At 42.2% G+C, this 27,930-nt stretch overlaps 1 protein-coding gene across 3 annotated transcripts in view; it reads right to left on the reverse strand.

Annotated features, from left to right (window-relative positions):
* Positions 1-15,972, reverse strand: part of HECA (hdc homolog, cell cycle regulator) — a 43,120-nt gene extending 27,148 nt beyond the window's left edge. For 2 of the 3 annotated variants that reach the window (XM_066373117.1, XM_066373115.1), the window contains exon 1: positions 15,389-15,971. In XM_066373117.1, the coding sequence (XP_066229214.1) occupies positions 15,389-15,659 (271 nt within the window). In that variant the 5' untranslated portion in view covers positions 15,660-15,971. Of the gene's footprint in view, positions 1-15,388 lie in introns of all 3 variants that reach the window. The other variant, XM_066373116.1, reaches the window with a different exon arrangement.
* Positions 15,973-27,930: the final 11,958 nt, after the last annotated feature.

Genomic DNA, 27,930 nt, shown 5'->3' on the forward strand with positions numbered 1-27,930 from the left:
AAAAAGCACTGGCATGGAGAAAGAGAAGCTGAGCCTGCATTTCTTGGACCCTGTTTGGGTCAATGGACTGGCATACCAACTAACTCCCAGGATGATTTTAAGACTACTCTACCTAAATCAGTAAAACCCCAGTACAAAGTGGCTAAATTCATTTCCCTATCTTGTTTTCCATGTACCTTTTCTGCCCTGCTGGACTCCCTGAAAAATACACTTTCTGGTCCCCTGCCTACCCTTCAAAATAAACCTGGGAAAATGCTTTATAGGAATTCTGATGCGATCTAAGCAGAAAAACAAAGCTTTTGCCGGAGGGCCACACTGCTGGCCTGTGCATCAGTAACCAACAAGCAAGTTAGAGAATCTGTTGCAACAAGGAAAGACTTGTCCGAGGAGAAGGTGTGTCTAAGTCTTATACATACCTCAGTAAAAGTGAAAAGTAGACTCAAGAGCCAGTCACATCCATGTCCTTGCCCCGCAGTGCCCCACCTAAGTACATCAACACAGCTTTATACTGTGACTTGTTTTCAGGAGAGGATCTCCTAATATTCCTATTGCAAATCAACTCAAAATTTAGACCCCAGTGATCTATTATTACACCAGTGATGTCATTTTAATTTGACATTCATTCCTTTGCCAATTACTAACTCTTGTGGGACACAGATACAATTTTACTGTATGACCATTCTCAAAGACTTAAAACTCTTCATATGTAAATTAGAGGGAAAATAATATATCATTTATAAAAGTTACCAAAAAATATCTAGAAATTTTTCCACAGAGAATTTGTCATATAAAATTCTATCAAAACATGTAAATATATACAAATGTATATGATTATATTAAGTGAATTATAGTGTTTCCAAATCTGTCAAGGAAAACATTTCAAATTAATTCTTTAAAAATTCTTCCAAGTAATCTTTAGATTACGTATCTCATAGAATGTTAAAAATTAAGTTATAAGAAAAACTGATTTATTCCAAAGTCAAAATTTTCAAATTTGAATATTTCAAAGATGAAGCTTACAAATTTTTTTAATCAACCAAATGGCAAGAAAAACAATAATTCAATATAAATATTGATACATTTACATATATACACTAATACACATGCATACCAAGTACCTATGCCTAGAGAAATTACTTTGTAAAACTCAACAAGACAGTTTGGTATATTCACAATTCTTTTCATTTCTTTAAGGTAAGCATTGGTTTACAACATTTCACACGTTTCCGGCGTGTAGCGTTATAATCACACCCGCATGTACTGCACCATGCTCACCACCAAGTCCAGTGTCCATCCGTCACTCCATAGGACCCTAGAGGCAGGTAAAGGGCGGAGAGCAGAAAGGTCTGAAGTGGATCAAGATACAACCTATGTGAGAGGCATAATTACAGATACAGGCACCTAGTCATAAATTCCACTGTACAATAGTCCAAAAGCAAGGTTCTGTTGATCAAATGGTTAAAATCGCAGAGAAATCTGCTGTTACAACGAAACCTGGGGACAGGATGATTCAGATCAAAACAAAACAATCCCCAAGTCAGCTAAACTTTCCCTGGTAAAAGAACCCTCCCCAAGGCTTCAGCTGCCAGTCCCTCCCTACTCTAGGAGCAGAGAGGTCTTCTGCAGAAGCTCCAGAACCCAACCCACTCAAGGAACTGAGCTTGCCCTGAGATCAGCAGGCAAGCGCCGCAGAGACTCTGGGAAAGTCTACACAGCAAGAGCTCCTAGATCTGAACTTAAAGAGATACTCAAGGCTCCCCAAGAGGCAGAAGAAGGATCTTAGGAAAGCATTCCTGCGAACTCCCCTGGGAAAACAACGGTCTGCTGGGGTTCTTCCCAACTAACGGGAGGAGTGTGCATGCCACCCCTAGCTGGGAAGCGCCCCACTACCACAGGACAAACCAAAACCCAAACACCCAACGGGAAAACACTAAAACCCCAAATCGTGACACAACTGTTGCTTTTCAAACAGCTCTACAGTTTCCAAAGATTTAGTCACTAACACAATCAAGCTATCCTCGCTTTCTAAAGATAAGATACTTATGACACACAGACACAGCCACAGGGGAAGGGGGCAGGGACTGGTGGGGGTGGGCAAAGGGGACAAATGGGGACAGAAAGAGACTTTGCTTTGGGCGATGGATGCACAATGCAGTGTGCAGATGATGCTTTGTTGAGGTGTATTCTTGAAATCCGAATGGTTTTATGAACCAATGTCACCCCAATAAATTCAACTTTAAAAACTTTAAAATTGAGGGTGCTGCTATTCCCAATGCATTTACTCACAATTGTTAACATTTTTATTCTCTGCCAACTAAGGGGAAAAAATGTCAGCTCCTTGCTCGTTCTTATAAATAAATAAATAAGAAAAGGGAAAAAATGAACATTTATGCTCAAAAAGGTTCATTGGCCTTGCAAAATGGCAGAACTCAAGCTATAACCAAATCTCAAATTTCACAGGCCTCAGAACAAGCAATCAGTTGGGCACCTTTTCCAAATCACAGACATCTGAGAAGGCACCAGGGCTGACTGAATCAGCATGATATATGGGGTGCAAATAAACTCTGTTTCAATTGAGTGCTATGTTCTCATTTTATTAACATACAAATGTAATTTCAACCCAAGTGCCAAAATGTGAAAAATGAGAACTTTCTTATGACTCAGCATTTAAGTTTGCTATCACAAGAAGGTTGTCGACAATTTAGCCTACAAGAGGCCTCCGTCTGCAGCTAGGTTCTTGAGAAGAGGCGATAAGAAAATAATGGGCCTTTATCTACAAGTTTCAAGTCCTTGGAAGTGACTGGGATAAAAACTGCAAGGGATTTCAGAAATGTACCAAACGTGACAGGGGTTGAGCACTGCAGCTCGCCTCTCCACGGGGGACAGTGCTCGGGGAGGCTGAGGGTCCAGCGGGAGGGCAGGCAGGGTGGCAAGAGCTGGAACCCACTTCGTGCAAAAGCATCTCAAATTAAATAGAAAAAGGAAACAGAACCTCACACGTGTAGCAGCACTCCTGTGCACTGATAGCCAAATGGAGCCAGTCACTGACATGCTCACCCACTTCTCCTACAGCCAATTCCACAAGCAGCTGCCTCCCTCTTCCCTAACTGCCTCCTAAGGGTCACCTCTGTATGAATGTTCTGTGATCACACAGAACTGGAATATTTCTAACTAACGAGGACATCCTAACCAACGAGAAGACAAAGCATAAACCAGGGGGAAATATACATCAAAAAGTATCCTGAATATATAGCCTTTGTACAAATCAATAAAAACCCAAATACCCTATTAGTAAAATGGACAAAAAGCTCAATAGGAAAAATGCAAATGAGCAGTATACATATAATCCAACAAATGCAAATAAAAATAACAATGGGATGTGTATTTCTTTCACCTATCTGAAAATGGTTATCAAAATCCACATTGAGAGGCCCTGGCCGGTAGGCTCAGTGGTAGAGCATCGGCCTGGCATGCAGGAGTCCCGGGTTCGATTCCCGGCCAGGGCACACAGGAGAAGCGCCCATCTGCTTCTCCACTCCTCCCCCTCTCCTTCCTCTCTGTCTCTCTCCTCCCCTCCCGCAGCCGAGGCTCCACTGGAGCAAAGTTGGCCCGGGTGCTGAGGATGGCTGTGTGGCCTCTGCTTCAGGCACTAGAGTGGCTCTGGTTGCAACAGAGCAATGCCCCAGATGGGCAGAGCATCACCCCCTGGTGGGCGTGCCGGGTGGATCCCAGTCGAGCACATGCGAGAGTCTGTCTGACTGCCTCCCTGTTTCTGGCTTCGGAAAAATACAAAAAAAAAAAATCCACATTGAGGAGTGTAATGAAAGGAGCACTCTGTGCAGGGCCAGTGTGGGCACACAGGGTCAGGTAAGCCCTTCTGGAGAATGGTTTGGCAACATGCGTGTAAACCTGAACAACCGCCTGACCAGGCAATGGTGAAGTGCACAGAGCACCGGCCTGGGATGCTGAGGACCCAGGTTCAAAACTCCAAGGTCAATGTCCTGAGTACGGGCTCACCAGCTTGTGCGTGGGGTTCCCAGCTTGAGCGTGGGGTTCCCAGCTTGAGCATGGGATCATAGACATGACCCCATGGTCGCTGGCCTGAAGCCCAAGGTCGCTGGCTTGGGCAAGGGGTCACTCGCTCTGCTGGGGTCCCCTGGTCAAGGCACATATGAGAAAGCAATCAATGAACAACTAAGATGCCGCAACGAAGAAATGATGCTTCTCATCTCTCTCCATCCCTGTCTGTCTGTCCCTGTCTGTCTCTCTCTCTCCCACTAAAACAAAACAAGCCATCCTCTTAGCACAGCAGGCAGTCCGTCAGTCTTATAAAAACAAAACAAACAAAAAAAAAACAACCTGAACAACCACAAGCTTTGTGACGATTTTACCAAAATAATTAGGTCTTAGTTATGAACTGTGACCCATTCAGAACAGAAAGTGTTAGTTCAAATGTTCACTATCTCCACAATTACAAGAGCAGGAAGTCCTATCATGAGAAGGAATCAGATCAACATGAGTGTACAAGGTGTAGGCAAAGTACTTCCTTGCTCAAGTGTTTTCTTGTTTTACTAATTTAATTTCAGTTCAAGTGCCAGAATGACAAGCAGAAGGCCTCTTAAAAGTAATTTAAATGGCTCTATTGTTTCTTTGATGTTCATACTTTATGCACATATGTGTGTCAGCCCAGATGAATCCAACACCAAATAGGATCCACCTGTGGCATCGGGTTGGGCCCCCTCCCTGATCCACGCATGCCTTTCCTGCAAAAGAAGAGTCCCTCTCTTGAGCTTAGCGTTCTTGTCCTCAAAAGTTAAGACTGTGGATTGCTGGGTGTCGCACCTGGGCTTAGTAAATTATCAATCAAGGGCAGTGGCAGTATCATCATTGCTATCGCTGGGAACAGGCACTTCTCCTTTCTTTTGATTCTATGGGTTTTGCAGCACAAACACATACCACTCAGGGAGCTAACCTTTTGCTTTCATACTGCAAAACATCATCTGAGCCTCTAAATGAAGACCTAATAGAGTCCGACCACATCACTATAGGGCTAATGTTACTGCAGAAAAGTACTGCCCAGTAAAGAAGAGATTTGAGGAGCTGGAAACATTTGCAAGAATTCTGAGTTGCCTCTTGTTACATCAGCATGGTTCTGCCTCTACCACTGGAGGACACTTCCCATTCTCAACACCAGGCCGTTTTCCCGGTTTCTGGCAGTTCTGTGTCTGCTCCCTGACAGCCCTCACCAACCACCCCAGACTCAGTCTCTCAGATTACAGACTGCACCTGCTGCCAATCAAAAATAGCCAGAACTTGCTTCTGCACATTCCCCAGTTTCCATTTCTGCCCAGACACTGAGTTTTGTCAGGCATAACAAGGAGGGTGTCACTTTAACTTAAAGAAATTGTATTATAACAGAGTTCTACTAAATATTATACCGAAATAATCATCACATTCAGGAGTGCTGACTTAGAAACCTAAAGTAGTTTGTGATTCAGTTTCAACATTAATGTCGAAAGATTCTCCTGAGTGTTTTAACTTGAAGAGACATGATCTAAAGCATCAACAAATTTAGGCTTACCCTTAGGGGTAAATATACATTTTAAATTCAGCAAATATCTCCCTTACTTATCTGAGCACTCTGATATCCTGCAACTTTTGCCTAAATTCATCCTCTTTATCAGCTTTATAAAGTCAAATGCCTTAAGGCTGTCTATTTCTAATAAATCTCCAATAAAAGGAAAAATAAAATTCTGAACTATGAAACTGTTTTTGCTCTCTCTCTCTCTCTAATTGCTATTAAGGGGTCCTGTGATTTGAGCAGCACTCTATTTTGAAGGGGTCCAGAATATGCCACTACAGCCTACAAGTGATTCTGAGGGAAGGCATCTGAGTTCCTCAAATCTCCTATCAGCCTAAAAAGCAGAGCCTCTCAAAAGAAGTCCATTGTCCTAAGTCCCCTCCCTAGGAGCAACCAGGGAACACTGACTCTTATCACCAGAGATACCGCCCTGAAACAGACACTGTCACAAAACTACCCATCTATTCTCTAAGAACCCGTTTATCTTTCCAAAAAGTTGTTTGTTTTCCTATAGGTGTCCTTTCTTTCCCTCCCCTTCAATTAGGAAGCCATTTGTTTTCCTGCAAGTGCCGTTCTCCCCTCCCCTTCCATTAAGATGGTATATAAGCCACAGATTCTAACCCCTACTTCCTCTGACTCACATTGTTTCTGCCACTAAATCTGACTTTTCTGTCTCTATTCTATCTTTTGTCAGTTTAGTTTGCAGGCCCCCAAATACTAAACCTAAGAGGAAAAGTTTTTCTGCTAACAATTTAAATCTATGAAATACACAGTATATTGTATTATGAATATATAAAGAACCAAACTAAATTCATTATTAATTAGTCTAAACAATTATATAATTAACCTTTAACACTTCCTCTTTTAGTCTTCCTCTTTCCTCACTTTTCTTTAAACTTCCTCTTAATATTTCTTGTTTCTAACTTTAATTTCTGTTTTGAAGTATTACACTTAAAGTATAACTTAGCACAAATCACTCGTTTTCCCTTTCTACTTCTGATAAACCAGAACACATAATTGCTGAGTATTAGAAATACTTCTCACTTTTTGCCAGTTTATAAAAACCTCTCAGTACAAGCAATCAAAACGCCGTGTTGATTAAATAAAGCAAGGTGCTATTTCACCAACCATTGAGAACTGGGAGCTCTCTCAAACACACAGAATTAAACCACACATGCAGTCACTCTGCACAAAACAATGATATCCCCCTCACCAAATTATTGTTTTAAAACTGATTTGATGATGATAAAAATAAAATGGCAAACCAAGATAATTAGTCCAACCTGGCACAGAGATATACACTTTGTGCCAAAGTATGAAAAACAAACCACAGGGACATATCTCCCCACCCCATTCCCCCAGAGAAAAGCCTGGCCTTTCTGCTCAGATGGCCCCAACCCCTCCCTTGGCATGTGGTTCTGAAGTTAACCTCAATTAGCTAACCTCCCATGGCTAAGAAGCACAGGGATGCTGGTGCCCACAATTAAGACACAGCAGCGTTGGGAGCTGCGACACCACCATCTCGCTGTGCAGAGACAGCAGGGTGTGCAGTCTGCTTACTGGTTTACTGAAAAATCACAATCAAGGATCCCTGGCAGGCTGAACTGCCAATCCTTGGCTGGCTGTATCAAAAGAAAAACTGCCAAGATAGGGAGTCTGTTAAAATGCACAGTAACTTCACAAGCTTGTCAACAACCTGTGTTTATTCCCTTCTGCAGGTTTAGCTGACCTTGTCCCTGCTGACAAACCTCAGGGACAGCTCTGCACTGGCTACAGAGCATCTAGATTGGACTGCCTGCCCCCGCCCTTTCCAGCCTCCCATCCTACTGCTGCACCTCAAGCCAGCCGCAAACTCTTGGCAGCAACCAGAACTCAAGGCTCTTTCCCACCTCTCTATGTTTGAAACATCCTTCCTCTGTTTTCAGAGCTAACTGCTTGTCTTCCTGCAAGACTTGGCTCAACTGTCCCTCCTCCAGGAGACGAGTTGTTTTTTCCACTGAGCACCCACAGCACATTATCATAGCTCCTAGTGTTTACATAGGCGCCTCTACCCCAGCTTCACCATGTGCCCACGGGGGTGTGGATTCTTATACCTACAACAGGGGTCGGGAACCTTTTTGGCTGAGAGAGCCCTGAATGCCACATATTTTAAAATGTAATTCCGTGACAGCCATACAATAACCCGTGAATGCTACGCATTATCCAATAAAAATTTGTTGTTGTCCCGGAGGACAGCTGTGATTGGCTCCAGCCACCCGCAACCATGAACATGAGCAGTAGGAAATGAATGGATTGTAATACATGAGGATGTTTTATATTTTTGTTATTATTTTTTTTATTAAAGATTTGTCTGCGAGCCAGATGCAGCCATCAAAAGAGCCACATCTGGCTCACGAGCCATAGGTTCCCGACCCCTGACCGACAAGTTCAATTCAACATTATACTTCCAGTCACTGATGATAGCAAGCACACAATAAATGTTTAGTAAATGGATGGGTACACAGATGAAAAAAAAACAATGGATTAGTAAACAAATGAACAAGTGAACTAATGAACGAGTTTTCTAATTGTTGCCTGGAGAGGAGGGTAATGTTTAATTCTCAGCCATATTAAGCCCTGGCTGATCCCTAAAGGACACACTGGGCTCAACTCCTTTCAGCTCCTTTTCAACTCCACAAGCTCATTTCACTTCTCTGCATCTTCAAATTCAATCCCCATACTTAATCCAGTATTTTACCACCTCAGGAGAGCCTGCTCTTTATTAAGTAGCTGCCCTTCCATAGTACATATAATTACCTACTTGCACTTGTTTCTATAAAGCTCCCACCTAGACCAAAAACCTCTGAACACAATTCTTTTGCCCTTGTGACCCCAGAGCCTAACATAGTACCTGACAAACAGCAGACACATTATACACGAGATAGGTATGAATGAATGAAGAAATGAAAATATAACCATTTTCACACTTTGCTTTTTACTTTTTTTTCTTTTTTAACTAATCATCTGATTTTTCCAGGGTAACTATGATCAGAGAGAGATAATAAGGAAAAAATAAAGATTATTATAGTTAAATCAGTGCTTGAATCAAAACTTGTATATACCAATCATTTTCTATAATAATTTTCACAGACCCTTCACGACCACCTTATTATCTCTCAGTGCCTCATTCTCAACAGCATAACAGTTTTAACAAATAGGTTAAATAACTTGCCCCAAGGTCACTTTGCTAGGAAGTTGTGGCACCTAGGTTTACACCACCAGGTGAGCTCAAGCCGCATGCTCTTTGACTACAACTTTAAAAATATTAGGTCTTACTTCTGAAGATTAGATTAATGATACAAACAATTTCAAAAGCCTATGCTTTTATCTTCACTATTAGTAACTGATAAAATATCATTCATATTAGATATTTTGTTGAATCTATTAGCCACCAAACCACTAAAGAGCACAGAAGTCCCAAGCAGAAATAAATGCAGCCCTGGAAAGTCCCCTTAAGTGTGGCAACATCTGCTCCAAGCTGTTGATCCAAATGAGGCCCTCCTATTTCTGACACATTTTGGGGTGTAAGCAATTCTCCTGCATGCCTTTAAAACCATAAGAACCAGGGTCTACTGGGGTCACAAAGAATGAACAGTTTGACCACAGCAGGGTCAAACTGGTACAACCTTTCTATAGGGCAATGTGTCAGCACGTATTAAAAGTCATAATAATGTGTATATCCTTTGACATAACAAGTTTACAGGTAAGAATTTATCCTAAGGATGTAATTAGATAATGCCCAGAGATGTAAGAATAAGAACCTAATAATCAAACAATAGCAGAGTGATCAAATTCTCCATGATGCAGACATATCATGGCATATTATACACTCATTAAAAGTGGTGATGCATGTGTAAATTTACTGCTCTGCTAAAATGCCACAAACTATTGTACATGTAGAAAGTAGATTGTAAAATATATGATCCTTTTCTTTCAAAAACTGTAAGAAAAAAATTTAGTCTACAAAAATACACATCAAAATGTTAACAACGCTGGGATTATGTGTTTGACTAGAAAGTCAAAAAGAATTTTGCCTATCTTCTTTGTTTTCTTTATTTTATTCCATAATACCCATTTTATGACTGGTAAAATAATGAAATGACAAAGTATTTTTAATTAAATCAATCTCTTAAAAATACCAAACAAAAAGATGATGATCAAAATTAATCAGGACTTTTTTTTCCCCCTAAAGTATTCCTTTTGATACCTTCAAGTTCTTTAAATTGTTCACAGGAGGATTAAGGCACAGAGAGTTCCCAGTTTTATCTCGTTTTTAATTTTTACAGAATGCTATATTCTCGGACCTGAAGGAAAGCAAACATCGAAGGTTTAGTTTCAGAATTTAAGCTCAGGTCCCACAACAAGTAAAGAGAGAAAGAGTTAAGGGCTGTGCCTAAAACACCATTAGCAGAGCACAGAATAAGTCTCAAACGAAGTGCACAAGATGAATCTTTGAAGGATGAGGTAACATTTTCTACCAATGCCCATCTCAAAAGACAAGATCCAAAAGTAGCAAATATTTTTAAAGACCTAGCAAAAGTAATCTCTAGATAAAGGCAAAAAAATGTCTTCCAAGACCACAATGGTGCTCTACATACCTTAGACCCTCAAATATTCCTTGATTAGAAAATGAACAGGCCTTGGCCAGTTAGTTCAGTGGTAGAGCATCTGCTGGTGAGTGGATGTCCTGGGTTTGATTCCTAGTCAGGGCACACTGAGGAAGTGACCATCTGCTTCTCCATCCCACCCCCTGCGCCATTTCTCTCTCTCCCTCTCTCACTCTGTCTCCTCTCTCTGTCCTATCCTCCCCTCCCACAGCCATGGCTCCATTAGTACCAGCGAGTTGGCCCAGGTGCTGAGGATGGCTGGGTGATGCCTCCCACCAGGAGCTTAAAATAGCTTGGTTGCCAAGCAACAGCCTTAGATGAGCAAAGCATCTCCTGTAGGGGGCTTGCTGGGTGGATTCATGAGGTGCATGCAGAAGTCTGTCTCTGTTTCCCCAACTCTCACTTAAAAAAAAATAAAAATAATAAAAATAAATAAATAAAATAAACAGCAGGCAAACACTCTTCATTTTCCTTTCAATCAATATAGGTAATTTAAATGTAGTAAGAATTCAAATAAACACCTAAAATGAGAAAACTTATACTATAAACCTAGGGTTATGAAAGGTGTATTTGGTGTCCTAAGTATGCCAAAAATATAGATCTTGTTTGTACAGAACGGGGTGGCTCCAAATATCTATTTGTAACAGATGTATGGAACTCAGAACATAAATTTTCATCAAAACTATGTTATGGTAGTGATTAACTCCCAGCCTGGTCCGTTAAGCCTATTTAGTGAGAACTGTCCGACCCCTGTATTTCAGGTGAACGGCACAAGTGGTCTGAAGAAACCCATAAAAAACTAGGAGAGGAAGAGAAGCTCTCCTTCACTAGGAACCAGAGGCTCTCCACTCAGTCCCTCTCCACAGAGGCTCCCCAGCTAAGGACCTCTCCAGCTCATACCCTCTTTCCAGGGGCAGCCCAGGTACAAATAACCAGTCAGCAGGGGAGGGAAGGTTTAAAGGCCCTGCCCCATGTCTCCAGGTTAGAGAACTTTGCAGGGCCATACCATCTCCAGAGCTGGAGTTGAAATGCATCAAGTTCAACTCCTCCCCCTGCCCAAGCCTGCTTCCCTCACTCCACCACTAGTAATGATGCTAAAAGCAGCCCCAGTAAACCTCCTGCACATAAATCGCCATCTCAGAGACTAATTCCAGAATATAAGACAAATGCTAACACTGAGTAAGCTCATTTTCTAACTCAGGAACTGTTTATATGTGTGTGTGTGAGTCCTACACACACACACAAACATGCACAAATACATACTTAGCTAGATATACACAGTGTGTCCGTAAAGTCATGGTGCACTTTTGACCGGTCACAGGAAAGCAACAAAAGACGATAGAAATGTGAAATCTGCACCAAATAAAAGGAAAACTCTCCCAGTTTTATACCTATTCAGTGCAGTTTGATGTGGGCTCACGCACAGATTTTTTAGGGCTCCTTAGGTAGCTATCCCATATAGCCTCTATAGACTCGTCACTTACTGATGGCCTACCAGAACGGGGTTTCTCCACCAAACTGCTGGTTTCCTTCAACTGCTTATCCCACCGAGTAATGTTATTCCTATGTGGTGGCGCTTCATTATAAACGCACCAATATTCACGTTGCACTTTGGTCACGGATTCAAATTTAGCGAGCCACAGAACACACTGAACTTTCCTCTGTACCGTCCACATCTCGAATGGCATGGCCGTGGGCTGCTCCACTGTATACACCGTGTTACGTCATCATCTGCACATGCGCACATGCTGCCACATCATCCTACAGAAACTGGGAGGGTTTTCCTTTTATTTGGTGCAGATTTCACATTTCTATCGTCTTTTGTTGCTTTCCTGTGACCGATCAAAAGTGCACCATGACTTTATGGACACACTGTATATATACACACATATGTAATATGTATGTTATATATGCTACTACATAATAGGTAAATAGAGATAGATATCTTACTATATATGTATGGTAGGTACTATAATCCCAGTTTAAATATGCAGAAATTGAGGGTCAGAGAAATCAAATGACTTGTATTAGATCATATGATAAGTACTTTGAGGAGCCAGGGTGTGAATCTAGGTCTACCCAATGCAAAGCCAATCACTGTGTAAACTAGCTCCATCTCCTAGGTCCTAGGAGAAGTTGTTGAATGAGCTGAGGCAGACTCAGCAGCCCAGGGGTTCCGGTGGCAGTCAGGAATGGAGTGATAAACCATGGTCATCCAGAAAATGGGAATTTATAAAAGGATTTGGGATCTAGGCCCATTGAAAACCAGATACTAAAATCAAGGGTTCATATATTTTAAAGCCTGAAGCAAAAAAGGAAAAAAAAAATTGGAGATCTAATGGAACTAGAATTCCAGAATGAAACAACACAGTTATAATCAACTGCATGATTACTACATCCTAAAAGTAATGATTGGCAAATTTGTCCACCTATAATCAAAATGCTACAATATGTGCAGACAGATGTTTACCATGTAGAAGGATAATGCTTTCAAATCTTTTACTTCAATCCCTGCTAAAAACTTCAGAAACATACATAAACGTTATCTAAAAATATACTAATAAATTTCTTATTAGGGTACAAAGTCCTTACCGTTAATATTCAACTTACCCAAGATGCACAACTGCAAATGGTTCAACTTCTTCAACTATACCAGACCAACCTTCCCCAATCTTTCCCTAGCTAGTAATCTGCTTTTATAGAATAAGTAGTTATTTATACCTTCTGACAAATAGTGAACTAAGTACTAATATTACCTTGGCCACACTGCCCGAGACCTTACAAGACATAAAATCATTCTGTAAACGTCAAACTACAAACATACACTATCAACTTTAAGTGAAGGCATTAAGCGTGTATGCTCAAACAATATAGATCACAACTGACTCAAACAGTGAGAATGAACCTTCTAAAGTTCAAGATCATGTAGTGCTACTACATCCTTGGAAGAATTATTTTATTTGTAATATTCATAATCACAAAATCTAGTATCACAGTTAAATTGAAATATACTTAGAAATCCCATTACTGTCATTTTAAAATACTAAATATTTGGGCCTTATCATTTGATTCTGAGAGATAGCACATATCTGTTGCCCCTTCCTTTAAAAATTCACGTCTGCCCCTTCTCCCACCTCTACACTATAACTCGCAGCTTTAAACGGTAAAACAAAAAGCATTTGCAATTTCCTTATTTATCCATTTGACACACCAGAGGCTTCAGCATCCAAGTTATCAACTGCAGTAAGAGTTCTTCAAATTATTTAAGGTGGTTCACTCACTGAGACTTCACACCACATCAGCATCAAGAATTTGGCATTATAAACTTCAGCTCACTGCTCTAAGATTTGTAACTTCTCTAATCCTGATTATGGCAATCTTTGGCCCATTTCTTCCCTTTCCCCCCTACTCAGTTAATAAAACAAGCTCCAAAGCAAAAATACACAACTTCACACAGACACAAACAGAACTGCTAACTATACCTGAGTCCATCACTTCAGAGGCGAGTTCGAATAGGGACACCACAACCAGATCAATGTTTACAAACGAGGAGATGCCATCAGCCTAAGAAAAAGATTTCCTCACACTACATTAAAGTGTTCTAATCTTCTGGACAAAGAAGAAAAGGAAACAGCCAATTTGAAGCTTCCAGACAGGCCAAAATAGCAGGGTAGGCCACTATCGCCCCAGACAGGAATGTAAAAATAAATGCTCCATGAGGACCAAGACACGCGCACTCTCAACCATCACTGTATTCTTGATACTTACCATGGTACTTGTTACACTGCAAGTGCTTAATATTTTTTGAATGAATGCTTGATTGTTATCATTGTTCATCACTTATGACAAAATTCTAAAAGGCTGAGCCAAAGTCTGTCTTCCTTCCCCTCTGTCACATCAAAACCAAAATGAAATTTAAGGCTAGGAAAACAAAAGAACATGAAGAAGGTAGTCTGGCTAAATGTTGTAGTGTCAAATGTTCACATATGTGATAAATCTGGGAAACTTCCCATTTCCATATTGCAGAGACACAACCAAGGGGGCCTCCTGTTCTGTTTCTAACAGGCAACACTTCACCATGGGGTTCCTCTAAGTGCAGGTGCCCTGTTTTCAAAAAGTGACTCATCTCCATAAAGAATGTATTCAAAAACTGAAAGCTACAAGTTAAAAGCCAGAAATAAAGATCTTAATCTCCTTCCATTATAAACTATCTATATTCCCTTCCTGAAAAACTGGCTGACCAGAGGAATTCAAAGGAACTGTCCAAGTAAGTAAAGTGCTTGCACCTTCCAAGAAAAACCTTGTCTCTCTAGTGACATCAGCAATCCTACCACATCTTCACTATTTGGTTAAGTGCTCCTCAAAAGGTGCATTCAGGCACTACCTAAGATTATTAGGCTTCAACTCTAAAAAAAATGTGAAGCAGAATTAAACAGAAGATTTTTTTAAAAAACCAGGCTGAGAACGGAAGTCAAGTTCAGATTCTCTTCCTTCCTCAAGCGAGCAACAGAATTAAAGAGCACCCCCACCACACCCACACACACACACATATTCATACACGCCCTACAGTAAAACATAAAATAAAGAAAGAAGAAAGAAACAAAGAAGAAAGAAATGTCTCTGAGGCTCTTCACCTGTGGCAATCGACACAGCCAGCCCGGATTTGCTGGGATTTAAGGCTCTTCACTCGAGGGGGGCTGGTGGGAGGGAGGCTGGTGGGTGAGGGGTGCACAGGGAAGAATGAACTGGTGCCTAAGTTTTCAATCGGATCATTCTTCTCAACTTGGGCAGCTCTTTCCTTCCTCCTTCCCTCCCTCCGGGCCCTGCGCACACACTCGGCTTTGCCAGCCCGGGCACCACGGGCAGGGCCCCAGGGTAGCGCGGCCGCAAACGGGCACCCGGGCGCCCCTCGCAGTGCGGGGCGCAGGCGGCCCAGGGCGCGCGGCCAGTGGCGGCGCGGACCCAGGGCAGGGGCCGCAGATCAACTGTCGCCGTCAGGCGTGGGGACCAGGAAAGGGCAGCCGCGGCGGGGCGGAGGGGCGGGGTGAGCACTTCCTGACTCTCGCATTGTCCACGCATCGCCCGCGCCACCCCGGGCCCTGCCACCGCGTCGTCCCCGTCGGGGAGGAAGTCGGCGCTCGCCCCGTCAGCCCCGTCTTACCGTTCTTGGCGTCGCCCGCGGCGGCAGCCCCCGCGGCAGCCGCGGTGTTGGCGGCGCCCGTCCCCGCGCCTCCGGTGCCCGCCGCTCCCCCGGTGCCCGGCGCGCCCGCCGCCGCCGCTCCGCAGCCCGCTGCCGCCGCCAGGGCCCCCCCGGCCGCCGCGCCCGCCGCGCCCGCCGCTGCCAGGGCCCCGGCTCCATTTTCCTGCTCGTCCCCGCTGCTGTTGGCGCGCTTGTTTTTGCGGCCGCCTTTACTATTTTTGGGGTTGGGCATCTCGGGAGCGTCCAGGTGCCCGGCGTCAGCGAAGGCGGCTCCCGCGGCGCGGCGCGGCACGGCCGTTCGGGACCCCGCGCGCTGCCGGCTCCGGGACGCAGAGAATGGAGGGCGCGGGCCGGCGGCTGCTCCGGCGCCCGTCTAGCCGCGCGGCCCGCGCCGCGCCATCCCCGCCGCCGCGCCCTGCCCGGCTTCTTGGAGCCGGCGCGCGGCCACCGAGGCTCGCAGCCGCGCGGGCGCCGCGGGCTCGGAGCGCGAGCGAGACGCTCTCGGGCAGGAGGGAAAAGGCGGGTCCCGGGCTTGTTTTGATTCGGCTTCGCTGACACGCTCTGGCCCCGCCCTCGCCGTGACGACACTGGGGATTCGGCCTGGCCGCGCCCACCAGGTGACCTCACGGCAGACTGGCCCGCCACGTGACGTCACGCCCCGCGCTGGGTCGGCCACCTTAGAATGACGTCATCCTGGCGCCCTAACGTGGGCCTCCTAGCTCGGGGGCATCTGGGAACCGCCCTTCCTGAAATGGCCCAGAACTCCAGCCCAGCGGATGGCATCTGAAGTTGTTCGGTGGCCTCCTGATCTTCATGTAATTGAGGTTTAGCACACTATGGTCCAGAAAAATAGGCAGGTCAATAGAACAGGAATGGAAAACAAAGCATTTCGGATTTCGAATTTATAATCCACTGAAGAGAGTTGCCGTTCAGGAACACTCAATAATTGCACAAATAGGGTTGCGTTCTAGACAATGAGAGTGAACTGCAATCTAGTGGTTGAAAGGGATCACTCAAACAGAACTCAGTATCCAGGGATGTAACTAAGTGTTGCTGGTGACCTAGAAGAAGGCCTCAACCTGGGGGGAAATCCAGCCATCCTTGTGGATAGAACTGAGTTGTCCTGAAAGATAGGTGGCCATGTAGTTAGTGAGCAGGAGGAGATTTGAAGATGACACCTGTTATAAGAAGCAGTAACCTGAGGGCAGGGAACTCCTGGGAAGAGTTACACATGAGCTTTTTCTACAACTTTCTTCTGCCTTTTGGCATGTCAACTCCTTGACATCCCCAGGTCCCAGCTCAGCACCTCACTTCCTTCAGAATGACTGAGTCACCTTCTGGGAAGAGTTATCAAAAGTGTCACCTTGTTTATTTCTCTCATCTATCTCTAATTATTTTGTCAATATATATCTTATTTTATATCTCCTTCTCACTCAAATGAAAGCTCCATAGGGTAGATTTTTTTCTGTCTTGGGCACATCAAGGAACAGCTAGCATGTATTTGTTGAATGTATAAGTTAACTTCTTTTCCCATGAACCATGGAGGAAAACCTATGTTTGCTGACAGTTTACATTTTTCTCCTCTTATAGCAGGGGTTGGGAACCTATGGCTCGTGAGCCAGATGCGGCTCTTTTGATGGCTGCATCTGGCTCACAGACAAATCTTTAATAAAAAAATAATAACATTAAAAATATAAAACATTCTCATGTATTACAATCCATTCATTTCCTACTGCTCATGTTCATGGTTGCGGGTGGCTAGAGCCAATCACAGCTGTCCTCCGGGACAACACCAAATTTTTATTGGATAATGTGTAACGTACACGGGGTGTTGTGAGGTCAGAAAGTAAACTTCCCTCCTTTTAATCAAGTAGTCAGCTAGCTAATTGCAGAAACCTTTTTGACGAAGAAGATGGCTAACAGAAAAAAAGATGAGAAGTATCGTACTTTTCAGCAGGAATGGACAGAGGAATTTGCCTTTGTGGAGAGAGCAGGTTCTGCAGTGTGTCTGATATGCAGTGATAAAATTGCATCGATGAAACGGTCAAATATAAAGCGGCATTTCGACACATGCCATACTACATTTGCATCGAAATATCCAGCGGGAGACAGCAGAAAGAAATATGTCAAGAGCTACTGTGCAGAGTGCAAGCTAGTCAGCAGCAACTTTGTGTTTGGACCCAACAAGGTGACTGGAAGTCGGCTAGCTTTGTTGGTGCTTTAGCAATTGTGAGAAACAGAAAGCCATTCACAGATGGGGAGTATGCCAAAACATTCATGCTTGATGTTGCTAATGAACTTTTTGACAACTTTTTGGATAAAGACAAGATAATCAAACGAATAAAAGACATGCCTCTGTCAGCAAGAACTGTTCACGATCGTACCATCAGGATGGCAAATCCAATTGAGGCAACACAAGTGAAGGACATAAATGCAGCACCATTCTTTTCTCTCGCTTTGGATGAGTCAACAGAGGTAAGCCATTTGTCCCAGTTCAGCGTGATTGCAAGGTATGCTGTTGATGACACACTATGTGAGGAAAGTCTTGTTGTTTTGCTTATGAAAGAGACAACAAGAGGGGAGGATTTATTCAAGTCTTTCACTGAGTTCGCTAAAGAAAAAAATCTACCAAATAAACTTATTTTGGTGTGTACTGATGGTGCCCCGTGCATGGAGGGGAAAAACAGAGGATTCATAGTGCTTCTTTGTGAACATGAAAAGAGACCCATCCTAAGTTTTCACTGCATCCCACCTCAGGAGGCGTTTAATGCTCAGATGTGTGGCAAGCAGCTTGATGAGGTGATGTCGCTGGTCATTTGGGTGGTGAACTTCATTGTTGCCTGAGCTTTAAATGATCGCCGGTTTAAAACACTGCTGGATGAAGTTGGGAATAATTATCCTGGTCTGCTTCTGCACAGCAATGTGCGTTGGTTGGGAAGAGGGAAGGTGCTCAGCCATTTCACAGCTTGTCTGAGTGAAATCCGGACTTTTCTTTAAATGAAAAACATCGAGCATCCTGAGTTAGCTAACACTGAGTGGCTCCTGAAGTTCTACTATCTCGTGGACATGACTGAACATCTGAACCAGCTCAATGTGAAAATGCAAGGCTTTGGAAATACAGTTTTATCCCTTCAACAAGCAGTGTTTGTATTTGAAAACAAGCTGGAACTCTTTATCGCAAACACTGAAACAGGTTATTTACTACACTTTGAAAAACTGGGAGAGTTTAAAGATGCATGCACAGCGAGTGACCCTGCTCAACATCTTGACCTCCAGCAGCTAGCAGGCTTCACATCTAATCTCCTGCAGTCATTCAAAGCATGCTTTGGAGAATTTCGTGAGCGCACTCATCTTTTTAAGTTCATCACCCATCCACACAAGTGTGAAGTGGACAGCGCCGACCTGAGTTACATCCCGGTGTCTCCGTCAGAGATTTTGAGCTACAAGCTGCTGACCTGAAGGCCTCAGACATGTGGGTGAATAAGTTCAAGTCACTGAATGAAGATTTGGAAAGACTTGCACAACAGCAAGCAGAGTTGGCGAGCAAACACAAGTGGGGAGAAATGAAAAAACTTCAACCCGCAGACCAACTGATTGCGTGTGAGTATTGCTGTACTGACAATGTTTGGCTCTACGTATGCATGTGAGCAGTCTTTCTCACATCTAAAGAACATTAAGACCAACCTACAATCACATTTAACAGATGGAAGTCTCAATGCCTGCATGAAGCTTATCCTCACCACGTATCAACCAGACTCCAAAGCCATCAGCAAAACCATGCATCACCAGAAGTCGCATTAATGATAAGAAGCACTTTATTCATCATTGGTTAGCAACAGCAGAACAACGTTATTAAAAAGAATTTAGAGACTTATTGTACTTTAAAAGTGTTGGTCTTACATAAAATGCACACATTTACTTGTATTTAGTGTTAAACATATTGTTTGGCTGTCACAGAATTACATTTTAAAATATGTGGTGTTCATGGCTCTCTCAGCCAGAAAGGTTCCCGACCCCTGCCTTATAGTATGATCTTTTTTTTTTTTAGACTTTTTTTTTTTTTTCCGAAGCTGGAAATGGGGAGGCAGTCAGACAGACTCCCGCATGCACCTCACCGGGATCCACCCGGCATACCCACCAGGGGACGATGCTCTGCCCATATGGGCATAGCTCTGCTGCAATCAGAGCCATTCTAGCGCCTGAGGCAGAGGCAACAGAGCCATCCTCAGCACCCGGGCAAACTTTACTCCAATGGAGCCTTGGCTGTGGGAGGGGAAGAGAGAGACAGAGAGGAAGGAGAGAGAGAGGGGTGGAGAAGCAGATGGGCGCTTCTCCTGTGTGCCCTGGCCGAGAATCGAACCCGGGACTCCTGCATGCCAGGCCGATGCTCTACCACTGAGCCAACTGGCCAGGGCCTGATTTTTTTTTTTAATTCATTTTTAAGAGGCAGAGGCAGAGAGAGAAGAGAAGCAGAGCACAAAGCATCAACTCTCATATGTGCCTTGACCAGGCAAGACCAGGGTTTGGAACTGGAGACCTCAGCATTCCAGGTCAACACTTGATCCACTGCACCACCACAGGTCAGGCCAGCATGATCTTTAATTAACCCAGCTCTTCAGTAAAGGCTCTGTGTCTGTGTTGCATGGCATATAGAGACAGGCAGGGAAGTACTGGAAAGAGTACCCATGCTCACCGAAGAAGGGGATTCTAATAGAAACTCGAGGTATTCGTTGCAGAGTCTGTAACAGAGCCTGGAGCTGCAGGGAGGAGCGCTGAATACATGGGAGCAATTGCTGGTTAGATGCATTGTGCCTATATTTCCACGTCTATTTTCCCCCTACCTGATATTCTCTAAGCACTAGGAAGACCACGATTGTGTCTATCTTTCTAACTAACTGAGGAGTCTAGAGTAAAGCCTGACCCACAGTAAGTGCTCAATAAAATTTTGTTAAATGGAGGATGCCTGAAGCATTTTTCTTCTGGCTACATTTTTCTGAACCTTAAATTCTCAGCTAACTCATCAATTCTCTAGGAAGTCTTCTCTGACAGCCCAATGCCACTTGGGTGCCCCTGTACTCCCTGAACCTTCCCCACCAGTTTGTACACATAGGATTGAAATTGCCTATTTACTTGTCTCTTGTCTGGGCTCCCACTAGACTGTAAGCTCTGTGACAGCAGAAACTGTCTGTCTTAATCACCACTGTATCCTTGGTACCTAGCATAGTGCATGGTACACAGTAGGTGTTTAATAAATTCATGACAAATACATGAATAAATGAATAATGACCAATGCTTTGGTGGTGATTGCAGCCAGATTTTGTGGTCACTCAAATATTATAAATGAAGGAGAGAGTGAAGTCAAGAAATTCTGAAAACTGGAGGAATTGATGATGGTTGTTAATGAAGTGGAGACTTTGGGGGGAAGACAGTAGGAGCTGGGGACAAAGATGATGTGTTGAAGCGGCCCATTCAGACAGAGCTTAATTTCATTACTGGTGTCGCTCACTAGAGGTAGCTGAGAGATCTCAAAATCCTTGGTGACTTTGGCTTTGGCCTTCTTCTTTTGTTTTATTTGTGTCTTTTTTTAAAGTGGTGAGGATAAAGAAGCTTAGGTTGAGATAATTATTTTCTTGACTAAGTGCATTGCTGTCATACCATATTGGATCAGAGTAATTGTGCATGTACCCTGCAGAAATTCACACCAGCTGCCTCCCACCTCTACATAAGGAGACTTAAAGAGTTGGAAACTTTCCCACAAAAACATCATAATTGGCTCAAAGCTCCCAGCCAGCCAGCCAGTTGCTGTTCTTGTTCATTGTGTAAGCCACCCCCTTCTCATTCAAACAGAAACAAAATGAAGAGGAGAAGCTGGGACACTTCTTCCGTGCTGAACCTTGCTAATCTGTTTTTAGCCTTAGTCAAAAGTTCTAATTTATTGTTACAAAAATAGTGTATTAAAATCAAGATATTAAAAACCAAATGTAGGTGGGGTTAAAGGATTCTACTTCCTACTTCCATACAACATGTGGAATTTCATAGTAATACTGCTGCTTTAACCCTTTTATACTTCCCTTGTCCCCACAATCTCTAAAGAGGAAAAAATAGGAAAGAGAGAGAGAGAGAGAGAGAGAGAGAGAGAGAGAGAACCTATCTAAAGAGAAAAGATGGCAAGTGGTGATAGAAAGCCCTCTCCCCAGATGCTTCCAGAAGAAAAATATGATGAGCTGTAGGAACCCAAGGAAGCCAGTATGCTCTGCATAGCCTCACTTGGCTTGCCTTTCTATACTTATCCTGATCAACTCATGTGCTCTGAAATGTGTTTCTAAGAAATTGTCCCTCTATCCAAGGTTTTCTTCCCCCAAACTTTAGCTCCTACTCCATCACCCAGATCTTTGCAAAATTAAATAAAACAGAGCAACAAATAAAGGTCATCAAAGGTAAATCATTTATATCATTGAGTAAAAGGACAAGCTAATCTCCAGGTATGGATCAGAATAAGTGGTCATTGTTTCAGTATTCTTGTTCTGTTTGGTTTTTTGCTTCATATTTGTGCCTGATTTTTGAACTCTTGGGGGTCAACTAAGTCATTTGGGCTAGAGTTAGCCTGATCTGCTAAAGTCACTTCAAGTAAATATACATAGAACAGTGTATGTTATCTCTATGCAGCGGTTTTTTCTTCTGGAAATAGCCTCTCCTATGCCCACGGGTTACTTTGAAAAATAGTAATAGTTGTCATTATAAATAACTTTGACAAAAAATGGAATACTAATGCAAATAATAATAATGTGGATTATTAAATGCCACAGATCTGCTCTGTCATTCAACTATTCCCAATTAGCAGTATTAATATACTGCTCGCAAAAATTCAGGAATATTTCAAAATGAATATAAAGTGATAAAGAAAAGAAGCATTTGATTTTTTTTTATTAAACAAGAACATCAGAAAAGCAAACAAGTCAAAGAAAGTTGTTCAATTATGCAAATAAGATGCAAAACCAACTTTTATTTTATTGGTGAAAATGCACTACACCAGTGGTCCCCAACCCCCAGGCCGTGGACTAGTACTGGTCCGTGGGCCATTTGGTACCAGTCCACAGAGAAAGAATAAATAACTTACATTATTTCTGTTTTATTTATATTTAAGTCTGAATGATGTTTTATTTTTTTTTAATGACCAGATTCCCTCTGTTACATCTAAGACTCACTCTTGACGCTTGTTTCGTAAGTTTGACAATTATATTTTAAAATACCACAGTTTTTACGCCAGTCACCTAATTTTATTTTGTGCATTTATCCGTCCCACCCTAAAGGCCGGTCCGTGAAAATATTTTCTGACATTAAACCGGTCCGTGGCCCAAAAAAGGTTGGGGACCACTGCCCTACACAAAAGGATGAAAGGACTGGAGTGTCTGCACGGTCCCTGATTCCCTAATTTTTGTGAGCAGTGTATTTTTCTCAAATATGTACCCTCAGAATCTTTATTTCAGGCCTTTAGTTTGACTTTTGCATTATTTTTATAATCTACAAAAGTAATCATGTAAAAAATATCAGAATTCTGTTCTCAGTGACCCCTGAACTTGTTGCTTACTCTGACCTCAATGCCTTCTTTGCTAATACTGTCATCCCACTCAGCATCAACACAGTCATGGACATCAATAATCTAAACCAGACATTCCTTTCAAGAGATGGATCAAGTATAATCTTGCCAAGGACAGATTTCCCTGCATTCATTCCACTCCATACTCTCTCTTCTACTTCACACCTTCATGTGCTCACCACCTGGCTACACCAATGTTTTCCAAACTCTGGGTCATATTCTCTTGGCAGGTTGTAAAATCAATTCAGAGGATTTCTCTTAACATTTTTTATAAACTAGAACAGAATAGAAAATATCAGAATGCATTGCATATAAAAATTAAGTATTGTTTTGTGAAACGTTATTTTATAAAATTTGGCTCACACATAAATGTATATACATCTATACACATAAGATGTGTATCTGTACATGTGTAATGTATATATATACTGTATTATACACACACACACATACACACACATTGATTGATGATGTGAAGTCCGTTTCTGTTTTTCTCATTTTTTTTCTTTTTCTTTTTTTAACTGAGAGGAGGGGAGATAGTAAGACAGACTCCTGTATATGCCCTGGATCTAACCAGCAACCCTGTCTGGGGCCGATGCTCAAATCAACCAAGTTATTTTTGGTGCCCGTGGCCGACACTCAAACCATTGGAGCCATTGGCTGCAAGAGAGGAAGAAAGCGAGAGGAGGAGAGGAAGGGAGAGAGAAGCAGATGGTTGATTCTCTTGTGTGCCCTGACTGGGAATCAAACCCAGGATGTCCATACACCAGGCCGATACTGTATCCACTGAGCCAACAGGCCAGGACCATGAGGTCCATTACTTACTGTGGTGCAAATTTTTAAAAAATCAAAAAGTCACACTATACCATACCATGCAGTATTCAATTTATTTCTGTGGTCTGTTCACGTTGGGGAGAGTAGTTTATCTCTTCAAGTATATTTTAAATTCTCCAAAGCCAAGCATCTTTCATCTTTTATATTTCTTCCAATGAACCTACCATCAAGAGTACTTTGCTTGCAAGTTCCACATATATGCAAAAACAAACCAAACTCAAAGACCTGAAATTCTAATGGCAGCGGGAGGGGCAACAAAATAACAAATAAATATGAAACAAATTAAAATCAGTCAACTGTTAACCTGAAATTTTCAAGAAAACAACAACAAAAAGATGCATAGGTTGCATTTTGTTTTATTTCATTACCTATTGTTTTGTAGGTCGAGTGGTCCGCTCAGATCTCCAGAAAATAGAGGAGTTAGTGGAGGCTTGAATTGTCAAAGAAGGCTTGATGAGACAGCCTTGAATACAAGTCTTTTAAAAAGCCAGAATAAGTATGGAGCATGCAGAGGGGAGAGAGGAAGCCATAAGAACTCTGGAGTTTGTTGGGTAGAGTTCAGTCAAATTGATGTAACCGAAGCGTTAGTGGACACACAGTCCAGACCTTGATAACTGGTAAGGAAGCTAGGACTCACCCTCCCTCTCTCCCTTCCTTGCTTTCTTTTCTCCAATAGTACAGAATTACTATACTATGTACTTTTTATTTTTTATTATTATATGATTTTTTTTGTTTATTCACTTTGTTTAGTGTTTGTCTTTCCTTACGAGGATGTAAGTTTCAAAAGGATGAAGATTTCTCTGTTGAATCATCAGTGCTTTGAAACAGCTCCTAACATATAGTATACATGTTCAATACATATTTCTGGAATAAAAGAAGGTATAGAAAAACACCTAAAAGAACTAATCCAAACAGGACCAGAAGGAAAAGAAGCCTTCTGAAACCACATTACTATGTTCTTGGTAGACATAACATTCTTCCCCAGTAGCTAGCATAGTATTTAAACCAAAAGGGGTAGCTGTGTTAGAGACTAGGCTAGTTCTTTATAACAAGGAGACATGTGACAGCAATATCTTCTTCAGCAATTGCAGTAGCCATGCAATTATCAACTTTCTACCTTATATTTCTGATAACTCCTCTTGGAGTGACCCTGTAAATTAAAAGATTATTATCACCTCGAATTCATCCTTACAATTTTCTGTGTTTCTTCTCGATTAAATCAGTGTTTTTCTATGCTGCCATTCGAAAGTACAATTTAACCACTATGCTTTAGTCTTTCCTTTGGCTCTCTGCAAGGTGTGATTTAGATAATAGAGCATTAGCCTTCTCTAAATACCTCTTTTAATACTGTACTACTTATCTATTGCTGCCTAACAAATTACCCCACAATTTAGTGGCTCAGAACCACAAACATATGATCTCACAGTTTCTGTGTCAGGAATCCGGGCAGGACTTAACTGGGTCCTCAGGCCCCAGATCTCTCACAGGCTGCAGTCATATGTCAAAGCCCAAGTGAGGGAGGATCCATTTCTAAACTCACTCTTATTGGCAGGATTCAAATCCTTAGGGCTGCTGGCCTGAGTCCTCCTCATGTAAGCCTCTGCATGAGGTAGCTGGCTTCATCCAAGTGAGTACCTGAGAGAGGAGAGGGTGAGAGTAAGCAAGGCAGAAACCAGCCTTTTTTGTAACACAGTCTCAGAAGTAACATCCACCACTTTTGCTGCACTTTATTCCTTAGAAGCAAGTCACTAGGGTCAGCCCATCCTCAAGGGGAGATGTTTATGCAAGGGCATGAATAATAGGGGATAGGAATTATTGAAACCATCTTAGGAGCTGCCTACCACAAGTATGTTATAATGTATTGCTTGCAATCCAAATTCTAATTCGTAAAGGCTTCAAGTTTAGTTTATATGACAAGAAGGGTGGATTGTGGTAATCATTTCACCATATATACATATATCAAAACATTCACCTTTATACACTATAAATATATACAATTTTTATTTAGCAATAAGACAAGAAGAGTGAGAAAAGGTATGAACCAATTCTGGTTCTTCCTTTCTAAGTTACTGTTTTAACTGACCAATTTTTGGTGATGTTGGCTAATTAAATTTTATGAGTTTAATGTAATTTTTGCAAAATGATTTTTATTTAAATTGTTTCAGTCCTCTCTAGTCAAAACACTATTGTGCCTGACCTGTGGTGGCGCAGTGGATAAAGCGTCGACCTGGAAATGCTGAGGTCGCCAGTTCAAAACCCTGGGCTTGCCTGGTCAAGGCACATATGGGAGTTGATGCTTCCAGCTCCTCCCCCCTTCTCTCTCTCTGTCTCTCCTCTGTCTCTCCCTCTCCTCTCTAAAATGAATAAATTAAAAAAAAATTAGTTAAAAAAAAAAGTGTGTGTCCTTTAAAAAAACAAAAAAAACAAAACACTATTGATATTTATAAGAAACACAACAGTATAGAACACTATCAGATCTAAAGACCTGGTTCAAGGTAAAGGGTTTTTTTAGTGCTGAAGGTACTGCTGTGTGCGTTTCTGGAGTTAATTTTGATTGATCTTGAATAGAATTCTCTCTCAAGATTCCTCCTTCTCCTTTATTTCCACTTAGAACAATTTCTACCAAGAGTATCCTGAGGAGCACTTGTTATATAAGACATGCCTCTATTTTTGTGGTTAAAGAAGTCTAGAAGACACTGTATTTGTTATGAGTCATAATATACATTAGTATAGTAAAGACACCAAGAAGTCCAGCAGTCAAGAAACCTGCTTACTCTCAATTTAGAATTTTCCAACTTTATACAATCTGTGAATTCCTTCACATGTAAATCAATTAACTTCTATGAGCCCTGGCCGGTTGGCTCAGTGGTAGAGCATCGGCCTGGCATGCAGGAGTCCCGGGTTCGATTCCCGGCCAGGTCACACAGGAGAAGTGCCCATCTGCTTCTCTACCCCTCCCCCTCTCCTTCCTCTCTTTCTCTCTCTTCCCTTCCTGCAGCCAAGGCTCCATTGGAGCAAAGTTGACCCGGGCGCTAAGGATGGCTCTGTGGCCTCTGCCTCAGACTTTAGAATGGCTCTGGTTGCAACAGAGCGACGCCCCAGATGGGCAGAGCATTGCCCCCTGGTGGGGATGCCAGGTGGATCCCAGTCGGGTGCATGCGGGAGTCTGTCTGACTGCCTCCTCGTTTCCAACTTCAGAAAAATACAAAAAAAAAAATTAACTTCCATGAAACTAGATTTCTGCTAAATACTTTTTTGGGGGGAAACAGTGCCTTCATGCAAAAAAAAAAATACCTACTTCTAGCAATAGCATTCAAGTGAGTTCATGCAATGGTGAATATTCAAGTGAAAAGGCAGACACTGGATCCCTCTTGTAAACAACCAGTTACCAGTTCTTTCAAAAATGCCTTAGGAAATATCTTTAAAACTCTATAAGCTACAGCTGTTATAATGATATAAATGCATTAAATACTAATTCTAAATAATGTAAAACAGTTGAACATTCACAACACTGCTTCCAGTTTCAGAAACATCTATTATGCTATCATTGTTCCGTTAAAGAACAAAAATTAGTATCAGCAACCTAGTGAGAAAAACTTCTTTTAAAATGCGAAGACATCTTTACCAATATTATAACTAGAACAACTTCCAACTCTTGTTAAGACCCTTTGAAATAATAAATACTATGGAATTGAGAAATATATTGCATTGTACCATCTTAATATAACCTTTAGGAAGGACTGTTATGTCTGCTTCTGGAGTTGATTTTGGTTAACTTCTGGAGTTAATCTGGAATAGAATTGTCTCTCAAGGTTTTCTTTCCTTCCGCAAAATATTAATCCTGAGTCCTTGCATACATAAATGGTACAGTATGGATTAAAGATGGCCACAAACTTGTTACGCCTCACTTCAAGAGGTGGAGTTTTCTCCTTCCCTTGAATCTGACCTGGCTTTGTAATTTGCTTTAACCAATTAGAAATGCAGCAAAAGTGATGTTGCTCCTGTTCCCATCCTTGCTTTTGCTCTTAGTTCCATAAAGCCAGCTGCCATGCTGTGAAGGAACTTGAACTAG

Source organism: Saccopteryx leptura, chromosome 3 (assembly GCF_036850995.1).
Source record: "Saccopteryx leptura isolate mSacLep1 chromosome 3, mSacLep1_pri_phased_curated, whole genome shotgun sequence".
Classification (NCBI taxonomy): Eukaryota; Metazoa; Chordata; class Mammalia; order Chiroptera; family Emballonuridae; genus Saccopteryx; species Saccopteryx leptura.